At 49.1% G+C, this 14,235-nt stretch overlaps 2 protein-coding genes across 3 annotated transcripts in view; both read left to right on the top strand.

Moving 5' to 3' along the window:
- Positions 1–14,235, top strand: part of agfg2 (ArfGAP with FG repeats 2) — an 80,753-nt gene that overhangs the window by 25,868 nt on the left and 40,650 nt on the right. The gene's annotated exons all lie outside the window — the stretch shown is intronic.
- Positions 1–14,235, top strand: part of si:ch73-335l21.1 (insulin receptor substrate 1-B) — a 37,429-nt gene that overhangs the window by 13,796 nt on the left and 9,398 nt on the right. For both annotated transcript variants that reach the window (XM_064328883.1, XM_064328884.1), the window contains exon 2: positions 3,370–6,666. In XM_064328883.1, coding sequence (XP_064184953.1) covers positions 3,370–6,666 — 3,297 coding nt within the window. The remainder of the gene's footprint in view (positions 1–3,369; positions 6,667–14,235) is intronic.

Genomic DNA, 14,235 nt, shown 5'->3' with positions numbered 1-14,235 from the left:
CTGTCCATACAGATGGTCTTCCCTCACAGTGCTGCTCCCTGTAAAGTATTCCCTGACCACATTTACAGTTACAGAGCCGTACATGCGTTTTACAGGCTAAATAAACCGTGTGTAAAAACCGATGTATTTGGAACATTTCAAGTTTGAATTAATCTACGGCTCCCCAACGCGACTTCTCCGTGTGACTCTTGAGCTCGTTCTGACTGTAAAGTTATGCCTGTCCTGCTGTGCTTGCATTTGTCTCGTGACCAGTGTTGATGAAACGGTACACAATTCATAAATCACATAAAATCAAATCTGCAGTTGACACACTTGTGTGGGTGAGGGACTACTTTAAAAATGTTCCCCAGTATAAAATGAAAAAGAATGGCTGGCTGCTGTCCTCTAAGACACTATCAATACAAGTTTCCCTTGTCTGCAGATAGTCAGTGTCTTGTAGAAACAAGCTTTTAAAAATACTTCTATGCAAATACTTATCTCATTAGGTGGATGCAGGTAATGGTTAATTAGGCATAGAAATCAAAAACATAACTAGGCCTCGATCTATCCATATTGCTAATGTAACCTGCTGACCTATAAATTTAAACAACTTTAATCAGATAAACCACAAGCAGTAGGCTATAGGCTATGTGACATAATGTGCTTTAAGCATAAACTATTTAGCAGGCCTGTCTGAAGCATTAACCATTTATAGAGTCTGAAGGTTTAATATGACTAATCACCTTTTTATTATTTTCACACAATGTACTATTTTCTGTGTATAAAATTGACACTTAAAATATATATTCACTATAAGTTGGCAAATTAACTCTTCAGCAAGTACTGTACAATTTGGTATGTATTGTTCAATTTTGCATTAGTTTAACATCAGTCATTTTAATGGCAGATCTATTTTGCAGGTGCTTTTACTGTAAAACAAATTATGCATTGCGCTTTTTATCCTTTGAAATACAGATATAAATCACTTGTGGGCTGATAATTTTTTTTTCAGCTAATTGTTAACACAGTGGTGTGGCAGTTCTCCAACTTGACAATATTATTTTAAAATCGTATTCCAGTGTTCAGAAATGCTTTATTTCTGTGATAATGGGTCACCATGGTAAGGCCTGGATACCCAAAGACCCTTAGTTCCCACTGCACTATTCATTGTTCTTCAGTAACTGTCCTCTTGACAGTTGAAAAGTAGGGGGATCAAGATGTTTTCTCTCTTTTTTTTTTTTTTTTTAGCAATATTATCCCTTATTATTAGTTTTATGATTTTGGATGCCTGGTTGTATTTCTTGAAGTATTTCCTACAACATCTTAAGTTTGGAATGGCATGGACTCACGTTTGAGTTCAGATATCCTCCAGAGCCAGCTGTGTTTCATTTCAGTCTTCAGTCTGCCAGCTGAGCGGCACAGCCATTGCACCAGAGGCGCCCAATCTACTATGCTTGTGTCACAATGCCCCTTCCCAACTGAAAGCCTCCTAGCTATCCAGTTACACTTTTCCCCCAGCACAATGTTCAGGGTTTTAAGAAAGCACCATGGATGGACACAGTGGCCGAAATGGAGAAGTGTAGACACATTGCTGGGAAAAAAATAGCTTCAAAACTGTATGTGGGTGGTTGTGTTTGATTGTCCATAGGCATAGGGGTTGCAGTGAGAATACTTGAGTTGGGTAAACAGCTGACTACAGCGGTGTTATTTGTTTTCCTTCCATAGTATGTTAACTGTTGTCACCATCTTTTGATGTATCTGAACCCTGAAGAGGTTTCCATGCAGGTGTAGGAAGTCAATGACCTGGTCACTGAGATGGAACACATGGGTGTTGGAGCGTTTACAGAAGATTACACTAGCTCATGTGGAAAAAAAAATGCTTGCATTGCATTAGAAAGTTTTTTTTTCAGCTTGGTGAATGGTGGTGCTCTCACCTAACATGAGATGGGATCTTATTGATGATTCCTTCTTAATTTCCCTGTTGACTTGATTATTGTCCGTTGTACAGGGTTCTTACGGTCATGAAAAACCTGGAAGAGTTATGGAAAATAATATTTTTTGAAAAGTAATGGAAATATAGCTAAAGTTGCATCAAATATAATTACTAATTAATCCAATCATAAAAATAGTATGTATAGTAATAAAATGTAAATTGGAACGTAACCTTCGCGGTATTTTGGTGGTGTGAGAAGTTAATTCGGTCTGGCTCAGTCTGTTTACAGGCACGCTTCTGCTAATGTAGCAGTTAGTAAACGCAGGCCCTACTGTGCCGACAATATGCCAGGGAAGTGCAGCTTCAATAATATATCAGGGCTCGAAATTAACTTTTTTACTTGGTAGCACTGGTGCTCCCAACTTCAAAAAGTTAGGAGCACCCACCAAAATGTAAGGAGCACCAACAATATATGCAATTGATTTTTTATTGATAAAAAACGACAATATAACTACGGTTTACAAGTAACAGTTGAATTGTCACGCCTAAAATGTGTCGACTCTTCAAGGAATTGCGTGTTATGCATTCAAACGACACAGCGCTTCTCGTCACATTAATACCGCTAATTAAATCAACCGCCAGTAAACTGCATCGGAGAAATTAGCTGTTTCAACTGGGTCGCTACACAAAACACTACGTTAATGTTTTAAAAAAAAAATGCCGTAATCGTTCGCTTCAACTTTTCAGCTTTCGATAACGCTAATAAATTGAACATAAACTTTTGTCTTCAGGTAACATTAGTTACCGCGTTAGCTCTCTGTGTCGCGTGACAGTGGAGTGCTGCGGAAGGGAGTGATTGAAGGCTAATATAACCAATTTAAAATCAGCATTAAAGGTAAGAATGTCTAGCTCACGATTGGTTAAAAGGGTCACCGTCAGCTCACAAGGCACATATTGAGTGTACTAACTAGCGAATGTACTGAGGAAGAGACGTTCGACTGAAAAAAGAAAAGAAAAAAAGGTCGCACCAGAACAATTATTTGCACTCGCACAAATGCTCCCAATTATATTTCGAGGTCGCACAGATTAAATTTCGGGAGCATATGCGACCAAAATGGTCGCAATTTCGAGCCCTGTTTGAGACAATGACAAAAATGTTAAACTATTCGAATTAAAATATGAGAGAATGTATCTAAGTGTGTCTGTCTGGTGTTTATTTGTTTTAGAGTGGCACCATATGTTTCAGATGCAGACCTAATTTTACTTAGTGTTACAATAAGTAATTTTAAATTGTCCCGCTGAGATAAAGTCATTTGTTTTGGTCATGGAAATTCAGTTAAAGGTTGTGGAGAAATCATGGAAAAGTCATCGAAAATCATTGGTGAAAAAGTGTATGAACCCTGGTTGTAGTTTTTTTATTTATTTATTAATCTCCACTTTGATCTCCCCTCCCACAGGCAAAACACCCAGTGACAGTGGCAGTGCTGGGGACTACGGGGTGCCCTCTCCTGGCCCTGCTTTCAAAGAGGTGTGGCAGGTCAAAGTGTGGCCTAAGGGTTTGGGTCAAGCCAAAAACCTGGTGGGCATCTACCGGCTGTGCCTGACAGAGAAGACGGTCAACTTTGTCAAGCTCAACTCTGATGCGGCGGCTGTCGTGCTGCAGCTCATGAACGTCCGCCGCTGTGGGCACTCTGAGAACTTCTTCTTCGTGGAGGTGGGTCGCTCAGCAGTGACTGGGCCCGGGGAGTTCTGGATGCAGGTGGAGGACTCCGTAGTGGCCCAGAACATGCACGAGACCCTGCTGGAGGCCATGAAGGCCTTGAGCGAGGAGTTTCGCCAGCGCAGCAAGTCCCAGTCCAACGCCACGGCTGGCGGAGGTGCCACTGCCTCCAACCCCATCAGTGTACCCTCCCGACGCCACCACCCAAACCCACCACCAAGCCAGGTGGGCTTCACCCGTCGAGCCCGCACTGAGACCCCTGGGAGCACCGGCAATAACAACACCTCCCCCACCCCCCGCCACAGCTTCCCCAGGGCACGCACAGCCAGCGAAGGTGGAAAAGTGGAGGAGGGCGGGGCGACAGCAGGCGGGACCCTGGCAGGCTCTAGTCCTAATGGGTCCTGTTCCACCACCCCTATTCTCAGGTCAAATAGTGCTCGTGCACCCACGCCTGCCAAGACCCCGCTCACATTAATGCGTTCCACCTCCACCCCTGCCCCCTCCCCTGCCCCCAGCCTCTCCTCTAGCTCTGGCCATGGATCTGAATTTGGGGGCGTGGCGGGTGGAGGGGGAGGAGCGGCCGGTGCCTATGGACGCGTGCCTCACCGCACCTCAGTTTCGGGCTCCCCCAGCGACTACGGGTCCTCGGACGAGTATGGCTCTAGCCCCGGGGAGCATTCCCTCCTGACTCCTGACCTGCCAGGGGGTTCTGCTGGGAGCCTGAATTACCACCCCCTGGGTGAGGAGCCCTCGAACTACATCATGATGGGCCAGCGGGGGATGTCTGGAGCCCTGCAGTCCCAGGCCTCCCACCCGCCCACCCGCAGGGTGCTGCGCCGTTCCTCCAGCCGTGAGTGTGAGGCAGAGCGCCGGCTGCTCAGCAAGCGGGCCTCCCTGCCCCCCATGGCCCTGGATCGCCTCACCCCACGCAAGAGAGGGGAGGAGAGCGAGGCGGATGACTACGCCGTCATGTCTCGGAGCGCGAGCCGTGAGTCCTTCACCTCCCGCCGGGAATCTGGTATGGGGCCGGGGGCCGGCGTGTACCTGGATGTGGCTGGGGAGTTTCGTGAGAGAGGTGAAGGTGGAGGTGGAGGTGCAGGGGCTGATACTGGGTACATGTCCATGTTGCCTGGAGTGACCGCTCCCCCTGTCTCGCTCTCCCAGTCTGTCTCTGTGGCCGTCTCCGATTCTGGCTCCAAGCCAGCTGACGACTACATGGCTATGACCCCAAACAACAGCGTGTCCCCGCCACAGCAGATCCAGCCTCCCCCCAACGGCTCGGACGGGTACATGATGATGTCACCCAACAGCAGCTGCTCCCCGGACCAGAGAGGGATCGGGGGGGCCTGGGTGGGCAGCAGCAGCGCAGACAGCAAGGCCGGCAGCGACTACATGAACATGTCCCCCATTAGCACCCGGTCCGCCAACAGCACGCCCCCGCCCTCTGAGGGCCTCCCCCACTCTGAACCGCAGCAGCAGCCGCTTCCCCCAAAGATGGTTTATTCCTACTACTCCCTGCCCCGATCTTACAAGCACATGTCCCCTGCTTACTTTGAGGATGATGGTGGCCGAGGCAAGAGGCCCAGCGGCAGCAGCAGGGGTGGAGATGTGACCAGGGGAGCGGCCAATCAAGGCGGACAAGAGCCCCCTGTGGGGCCGGCAGTGGGGCGCCACCAGTCCCTGTCCTCGTCCTCCTACTCTTCCAGCTCAGCCAGCAGCGAGAGCCTTGGGGAGTCTGAGGAGAGGTCAGCCAAGTCTGCAGGGGTGTTGGGGCGCTCAAAAAGCTCAAAAGATGGGAGTCTCCAACAGAGACGGGTGTCTGGGACCCAGCAACAGGGCCAGCAGCAGCAGAGTCGGAGGCCTGTCAGCCTGTTTGTTGATGTTTCTAAAGCCAACACCCTCCCCAGAGTTCGAGAGGCACCTCTACCTCCGGAGCCCAAGAGCCCCGGGGAGTATGTCAGCATTGAGTTCAGGGGAGACAGGGGCGGAAGAGCGGGAGGGATGGGGAAAGGTCAGAGTCCTGGGGTGTCACTACCATCAGGACCCCTTAGGTCCCTGCACCGACCAACCTCCTGCCTGGCTGGATTCCTACCCCTCCCTCGCAGCCCGTCCACTCCACAGACCCCTCCCTCTGCGTCCGAGTATGTCAATATGGACCTGGGTCCCTCTCCTTCTCCTTCTCCTCTCTCTTTAACTCCTCTGGGGTTCCCCTCCTTCTCTACCCCTGCAACACCGACAGGCGTTGCCCCTAAGGCCAGGGATGAGAACAGGACACCACCACAACGGGAGGAAGGGGTGGACGAAGGCCACAGGAAGGACAGCGTGACCGAATCCCCAACCTCATGCGCTGATTACACGGAGATGGCCTTCAGTTTGAGTGGTGCTGCCACACCCAGCTCTACTGCCACCACTAAGCCCCCTTCTCCCAGCAAACAGGACCAGCCCGGACCTAAACTAGTCCTGGGGCTGGGTTTGGACTTCCCTTTGGTCAAGGCTAGCTCTAACCCTGACCAGGGTGCCAAGGTGATCAGAGCTGACCCTCAGGGCAGGCGGCGACATTGCTCTGAAACCTTCTTGGCTCCTCCACCCCTGCCCCCTTCCTCCTCTTCATCCTCCTCCTGCTCCTCCTCGTCCCTCTTCCCAGAGCACACCCAGGCAGTGGCACGTAGGCTCGGCTTTGACGGTATGCTCTGGAGTAATGGAACAGCCCCTGATGTCCCCCCACAATGTGTGAACTCCGGGCCGTCTGTTGCACCCGCTGCTCAGGCTCCATCCATGGAGCAAGGCCTCAACTACATTGACTTGGACCTTGTTAATAAAGAGAGCCAACATTCAGCTCCAGAAGGACCTGGCGCCGCCCAGCCCCTCCCCCCTCGCCTCTACTCAACTGTGTTGAGCGGAGGGGCAGTGGGCGGGGTGGCAGGAAGCGGAGGGGCGAACGGTACCACCTCAAATCTCAATACCTACGCCAGCATCGATTTCTACAAGTCAGAGGAGCTAAGGACACACCAGAATGGTAGCAAGGATGGAACAGGTAAGGGTTCTGGTGGGGAGGTTGCCGGTATGTTTTGCAGCTTGACTTCTTAGTTGTTATAGTCAAGTCATAATAATGATACGTGTTTGTAGGAAACTAATGTTTATTTTTTCTCTTAAGTACTGACCTCTTTCCCATTCTGTCTGCTTGATCCTCTTTCTGCACACCTCTCTCTTCTGCTCTTTCTGTTTGCTTCTCTTTGCCACCTGCTCCTGCATGTGTCATCCATCTGAGAGGCAGAGAGCAGCTATTCAATAATACATCTCATTCACTGCAACTGAACCAAGCAAACAGGGTTAATACATGTTTATTTTCATTACCACCTGGCGCCAGATTGTACAATAGCTACCAATCTGGTTTATGGCATTTACGAAAGGTCTGTGGAAAGCAGGCACACGACAGATCATATCAGTTATTGCTTTGACGTGGCCTGGGTGATGTCTAGGACTGGATTTACATGGCTGTTAACATTTTTTACATAAATCATTATCTTTTAAAAGGATGTAGGCTCTGACTAGCCCTGGTATTGCCTATTTAATTCTCTGCGTGTACATGGAAAAAGTGAAAGTGGCCAAAAGTTTGCCTTGACTGTTTTATATCTTTGTCTTTATTATGTTATTTTCAATATAATGGAAATAGATTCTATGTAGCTGTAAATCCTGAAAAATGATAGCTTACGTTTTTAAATGATACCTTTGTGGAGTTTGCTGGATATTTCCAACTCGGAATTGCAAGTGGATCTTCCCTCGCCTTTCTGTTTTCACTCTGTGTGGAGTCTCGTTCTAAGCATGGTAAGAGAAAGCTGATAAAAATAGACTTGGAGTAAATGGGAAGTCGCCATCAGCGTGATGATGAAAACACCGGTGAGCCTGACGTGACGCAAATTGACCCTCGAATTCTAGCTGGGTTTGGAAGCAATTAAGTACTTCGTTTATGTATTTTTTTTAATCATTAGCGAATTATGATGGGCGTGGTAATTGTGGGGATTTTCCCTGGCCCAGCTCCAGGGCCATCTCTGGGTTGCTGGCTCTGTCTGAACAGAGCCAGCTCTGTGAGGCTATGGCTGTAACCGTGCCTGGGCTGGCTGTACGCAGCGCCTCTGGTGAAGACGGGGAATGTCTGTGGGTGTCTGTTTGCTGTGTGTGTGCTGTGTGTGTGCTGTGTGCACTGAAAAAGCAATGTTAGGCTGTTTATTTTGCATCAGTTTTAGAGGCTGCTAGTGTATGTTTGTAGACATTTATTTATCGGTGCCTCTGTGTTTATATGCTTGTGAGTTAATTATGCTTGTGTGTGTGTGTGTGGGTGCTGTGTGTGTGGGTGGGCGGGTGGGTGCCTGCTAGGAGACTCAGCATGTGTGTGTGTGTGTGTTTACTTTGCAGTTTAAGTGGCTGCTACTGTATGTGTATGTTTGTGGACATTTATTTATCTGTGACTCTGTGTTTATATGTTGTGAAGTAATTGTGTGTGTGTGTGTGTGTGTGTGTGTGTGTGTGTGTGTGTGTTTCTCCCTATGTGTGATGTGTGCATGGTTTATGGGAAGTCATGGTTTTCTGATGTATGTGGAAGACTTGAGGATTCGGATTTCCTCTGTGTCTCCGGATGCACTGACCCCTCCAGTCAGGCTCCATATTGCACATCAGTCAGGACGCCAGTGTCCCGTGTTGACCTCAGAGTGACCCACACACCTCTCAAAGCCAAACACAAAGGCCTGGTTCATTTATACTTCCCCAGCCCCCTAAGTGTTGCTGGAAGGGGTGCAACATCGCGATAGCGTAACACAGGGTGGGGTGCCTCCCCAAGGGGCTTTAACCATTTATCATTTAAGCATTTAAGTGATAAGAATTACCGGGGCTTAAAATGTTCATTTCTTTAATGTTGTTGTTTTTTTGTTTTTTTTTACATTTGGCGTGTCAGATTCCCCCCCTAATTTGGGAGTGTCCAAATAGTTATTTTGCAGCCGCGTTCATGCCAGCTTAGGAGAATGAAGCTGTCCCTGGTTTCCCCGCTGGAATACGCGGTATCACCAGCTTGCTGCTTTACACACCGCAGCCCACTGCCAGACTCACACAGCCAGAGTAAGACATACAGTATCATGTGTGGGTTTGGCAAGCAGTACCCGGGCTCCCAGTCCACCAGCGGGGGTCGCTAGGGGGCGATGGCACGCACACCCCTAACCAAACGGAACCCTCCCATTCTTGGGCAATGCGGTCACCAGTTGCTCTTTGTCCTGTGGGCACCACTGGCCACAGGTGGCGCTGATGTGGTCTGGATTCACTCTGAGGCTGTGCGGCTCATCTGTGCACCGGAACGGTGCCTTAACCGGACGAGCCACCCAGCACTCAGCAACATTTGTTTAAATTTTAATTTGACACTTAAAATGTTTTTTTTTTTTTACTACTGCTGATTTTAAGTGTACTTCAGGAACCATTCAGATGAGCAGTTTTTCGTTAAAGTTCCAGACCCTACCTTATTATATTTTACTCCTAATTTCTCCTGTTTTGCAAGGGAGAAATGGATTATTTGTGTGTGTTTGTGCACTTCACCGTAACCTCCTCTGTCAGTTTGGGAGAATGGAGATGAGCACACCCTTCTCTTCCCCCTGCAGTCCAGCGACTCGGCTGCGCGGACGTTGAGTCGGAGGAGGAAACTTCATGCGCAATTCGTGCAAGCAGACTGAGCGTGCCCCGCACACCCGGGGGGTAGCATGCGCGTGTGAGAAATGGACGTCCTGCTTACTGCAGTCTCTCTCTCTTTTTCCCGGGTGACACGACAGCCGGTTGTACACCGCCCAGCAGGCGTCCGTGCTAGACCGTGGGGCCCACGCGCACGCTAGAACTGTGCCTTAAAAGGGTGAATCAGAAAGCTGCGCCGTTTCTGTGCACGGTTTTTTTTTTTTTTTAACCATCAGTGTGCCCCACCCTCCTGTCCTGCTGCTGCCTGCAGTGTGCGAGTGAGTGAGGAATGTGGGGTTCTTCTGATTTAACACCCCCTCCCACCACACATTGCAAAGCCAGAGAAAAAAATCACTGCAGAAGCGCTGCACTGTAGAGGCCGCAGCCTTAACTACTACCCTCTCCTCACATACACATGCGCTCACACGCACCGCCGTCGCCCTGCCTGGTCCATCAGCAGACAGGGCAGTGACCCTTTATGTAACTGTAACCTGACATTTCCAACACCGGGCTTAGAATACAAAGTGGCTACAGACTAAATAAATCTGCCTTAATTCTACTCCTCTTAATCACAGCCAAGCCAGACAAAGCTAATTGAGTTCGCTACCCCTATCCTCTCTTGGTTTTTGTGTCTAGACACAGTCAACCGAGTGCAGAGTCAGCACGATATCGCATTATCATTGCGGTGGCACCCTCTCCTTGCCCCTCTTTGTGAACCTGTAGTAGAGCTGCTGGTTGGTGCTGGGGGTCCTTGGGGGCTCATTCTCTGAGTGTCTAGCGTAGGAAAAATGGGCAGAGCAGGGAAGGCTGGATTATGACAGACTGTTCGAGGTTGCGCCTGTCTCTGTGTCCCTGTTCAGTTCCAACAGCATTGTGTCACTGTCCCATTTTTGGCATGTTGGTTGTACTTGGGACTGCAGTTTGTACCAGAAATTGCAACATACATTGATAAGATGGAAACGCATTGATGATTTCATAGATTTCCATTTTTCTGGTCCAGTTCAGACCATAGTTTCTAGGTTTGCCAATCCCTTTGTCAGTTAGGCCTATATATATTTACCTCAGCCAGTTTATTGTAATAAACTAAAACTACTACCACTGTTGGCCAGTGCACTTGGATGGGTTAACTCTGTAGGTCTGTAGGTAGGAAAATGCAATGATAATAATTCACAGTGTGAGTAGTTGGTGGTGATAAATTGTGGTAACACTGGCAGGCATGAACGCCAGCACGGCATTCAGAGGTTTGTGCTAATTTTTATTCCTGCCACATTAGAACATACTTGTGGAATAAAAAAAATGAGTGAATGGATTTTCAGCAAGATGTTGCGCACTAGTTCCATATACCTTCCCGATGCAACACGCGTGCGTCAATTTTGCCATCAAAATCAAAGAGACTTTAAATACCTTTAAACACTGAGGCACAGCTAGTACAATATATGTATACTACATATATATGTATACTATATATGTATGTATAGTGTGTATATATATATATATATATACACACACATATTTATTTATTTATTTATCTATATATTGCTCTGTCTGTCCGCATGCATAACTGGAGTCCATAGCACCCAGTCCCTGTAACGGCTTCATTTCCACTTGAGCACTTTGAACCCGACCCCCACCTTTTCCGCTGACCTAAATGAACCGCTGCTCATAGTTCGGAAGGCGTCGGCGCGTTGAGGAGGGCGGGGAGCCGCGCGCGGCCGGCGGTGGGCGACCCCGGGAGACTCCGCGCTATTTGCGTTCGGCATGCCGCGCTCCACCGTCGCTTTGAAGTGCGGCGCTGGGTCGTTTTACACTTGTGCCGTGGCATGGGGTGCTCCTGCAGCACTCCTGGAGTGTGGCACCGGGGACAAGGCTAAGGTCCTCAACATTTGCTCGCTGTGACTTTTTTTTTTGTTTAACCAAAATTCCCCGAAGTACTGTGTATTTGCCAGGTATTTATAGAACCCTACAGCATGTGCTTTATTTCCAGGTTACAAATAGCAGTCCTTGGCTCAGTATCATGCCAACATATCAACTGCATCTGGTGTCTGTTTCAAGGGTTGGAGTGGGTGTAGATAAGGGTGGAGTGAAAGGTGCACGGGGAGTGGAGCTTTTTTTTTTTTTTTGGAGCGCAGACGCAGTTTGTGCATTTTGCACTGACAGGGATTTCAACACATTCCTTTGGCAGAGCAGTTCCACCGATGGCAGCAGCGTCTGGTTCAGAGGTGGGCCGAAATGAACAGGCAGGTGGAAAATTCAACAGCAGCCTGATCGCTGTGTGGCTCGGGCCGGGGCTCGGAGCGGCGAGAGGGACAGTGGGGGTTCTGTTCAGCGCCGCGCCGCGCCGGGCTCCGCCTGCCCCGCTTGGCCGCGGCGCGCTGAACAGTCAGCGCCAGCCCACAGATTCCTCCCTGACGTAATTTACGCCGCTCCGCTGTCGTCTCGCTCGGATTGCGTGTCTCCGTTCGCTCCTTCGCACATTCTGAGGCCCGTCTGCGCGGCTGGCCTTTCTGTGGGCCGCCGAGTTCTGGCGCCGCGCTCGGCGGGTCGCGAGAACGGAACCCCGGAGAGAACGCGAGCCCACGTACGTCCGGAGATGCCTGACGCGGGGCCCGTGTTGCACTCCGGATAAAAGCCTAATGCGGTGCTGCGGTATTGTGCAGCGAGCTGCGGCGCCCATGCACCTCCAGAACAGAGTCGAGTTCACGGTTTAGCAAAACAGCAGAGCCCTGGAGCACAGGGCAGTAAATATAATATGATTCCGGTGACACAGAAGCGCAGGGGTCAGCACCACGTGTCCGGAAAGAAATGTACTGATGGCCCTCTTCCCCCAGTCATCTGCCGTCTGATGTCATCTGCTGTCGTACGTGGCCAGGCGCCATTGCCCACTTACGTTCGGTCGAGCGGAGTTCATCTGGTGCCAGCTGAGAGCCCACCTCAGTTACAATGTGATGCTCGTGTCAAGTGAGCAAGCCAGTGGTTTAGAGTTAAGTGCTGGTGTGTCTGTGTATGCGTGTGTGCGTGCGTGCGTGCGTGCGTGCGTGTGTGTGTCTGTCTGTCTGTCTGTGTGCCTGTGTGTGTGTGTGTGCCTGTGTGCGCCTGTGTGTGTATGTGTTTGTGTGTCTGTCTGTCTGTCTGTCTGTGTCTGTGTGTGTGTCTGTCTGTCTGTGTGTGTGTGTGTGTTGCGCGTGCTCCTTGCTGCTTTTGTGTGCTTATGCTTGGTTGCATAGTCACTTTTGTCATCTAATCTCCCATTGACTACAGTGAGAGCGAAAAGGAAATGGGAGGATTTCATTGTTTAAGAGATGAATAGGGGACTTAGTCACTGATTGTAGAAAGTGAGAGAGACAGAAACTGAATGCAGAAAAAAAGCACTAGCACAGGCAGACGTGTCGCCCCTGGTAGTGTGATTAATATCACTATTCAGTATGAATGTTCAGTCAAAGATGCTGCATATCCATCTAAATGTGTGACTGGTGCTGTACATCTGCTAGAGCTGGCCTTGATTTATTATGTTTTAATGAGCTGCAAAAGCTTTTCATTACTCAGTGAGCACTGTCAAATGACATCACTCAGAATGCACAATTCTCTGAATGGATAGGGCTGAAAATGCAGGGTTTGTACACTCATCCCAGTGGCTGACTAGGTACGAGGAAACTAATATCGACTGAGTGGGTGAGGTTATTTTGGACTTTGATTTTTCATTTGCTAAAGGAAGTCTGGTTTGCGCCGTTTCCCTAGTGACGCTAATGAACATGTTGTTTTCTCTCTGTGCATATCTGTGTTTTTAGGGACACAATCCTCACCCACACACACACTCTCTCCTCCCCCCCTTCCCTCCTCCCTCGTTTTGCCTCCATCTTTCTATCCGATGCTTTGTCTCGCCCTCCTCCATTTCCTATTTTATTCGGCGTTTCCGTCCACCGTAACCACATCTTTCTTATCCAGCTTCTCTTTTGTGTTTTGATCTGCTAAGTCTTTTTTGTCTTCCTCACACACACGCACACACTCACGCACACGCACGCACGCACGCACACATTTTCCCATTCTCCTCTGCTTTGAGGTACACTCCAAAAAGCAGTTTGAAGTGGTGTTTGTGTGGGGGACCCGAGTTAAAGCTGGGGTTGGGCGGGAGAGAGAGACTTGAATGTCCTCATTCCTCCGGAGTATGCGGGCTGCAGATTGCCAGATTAAAAGAGCACGGGAGAGATGTGAGGATAAAGGGGGTGTAAATGTGAGTCAGTCCGGGTTGTGCGGTTTTCTCTCTGTGTGGTAAAGGGGACTCTTGAACAGCTTCCGTTTCAGGAACAATGCGGCGTCATTCTCACCACTCGCAGGCTTATTATAACTGTTTTTATTTACCATACAGATGCCCCTATTCAGGCAGCTTTTAATGTGGGCAGTTTTTGTACATCTGGTTTTAACGGAAGCCACTTGCACAAAGGTCTTTGCTCAAGGGTGAAACTACAGGGTCACATCTTGGAGCCAAACCCATACCATCAGATCTTGAGATCTGTAGCTGCTGACTCTCTGCCCTGGATTTGAACCTTCGATGCCAAAGCTCTATCTGTTGCTTCACACTACTGTGCGCTGGTCATGATGTAGCTGCGTGTGTGTGTGTGTGTGTGTGTGTGTGTGTGTGTGTGTGCGATGATGTATTGTAAAGGGACAGATTCGGGGGAGGTTGGGCAGGGTCGTTTAAAGGTCGTTAAAACCCTTCTCATTCTGGAGCAACGGTCCTAGTCGCTGCATGCCCAGTGTTTCCAGTGGGTGTCATTGGACGTGTGGCCATGCAAATGGGTTTCTGGTCTGCTGATGTGATCAGGCCTCATACATAGTCGGTCTGGGAAGTTGTTGGATTTTAAATCAGAGGAATATCAGGATGACGTCTCTCCTGTGATCC

Source organism: Anguilla rostrata, chromosome 3 (genome assembly GCF_018555375.3).
Source record: "Anguilla rostrata isolate EN2019 chromosome 3, ASM1855537v3, whole genome shotgun sequence".
NCBI classification, from domain to species: domain Eukaryota; kingdom Metazoa; phylum Chordata; class Actinopteri; order Anguilliformes; family Anguillidae; genus Anguilla; species Anguilla rostrata.
Note: the sequence above shows the minus strand (reverse complement) of the source record. Positions and strands in the feature narration are given on the sequence as shown.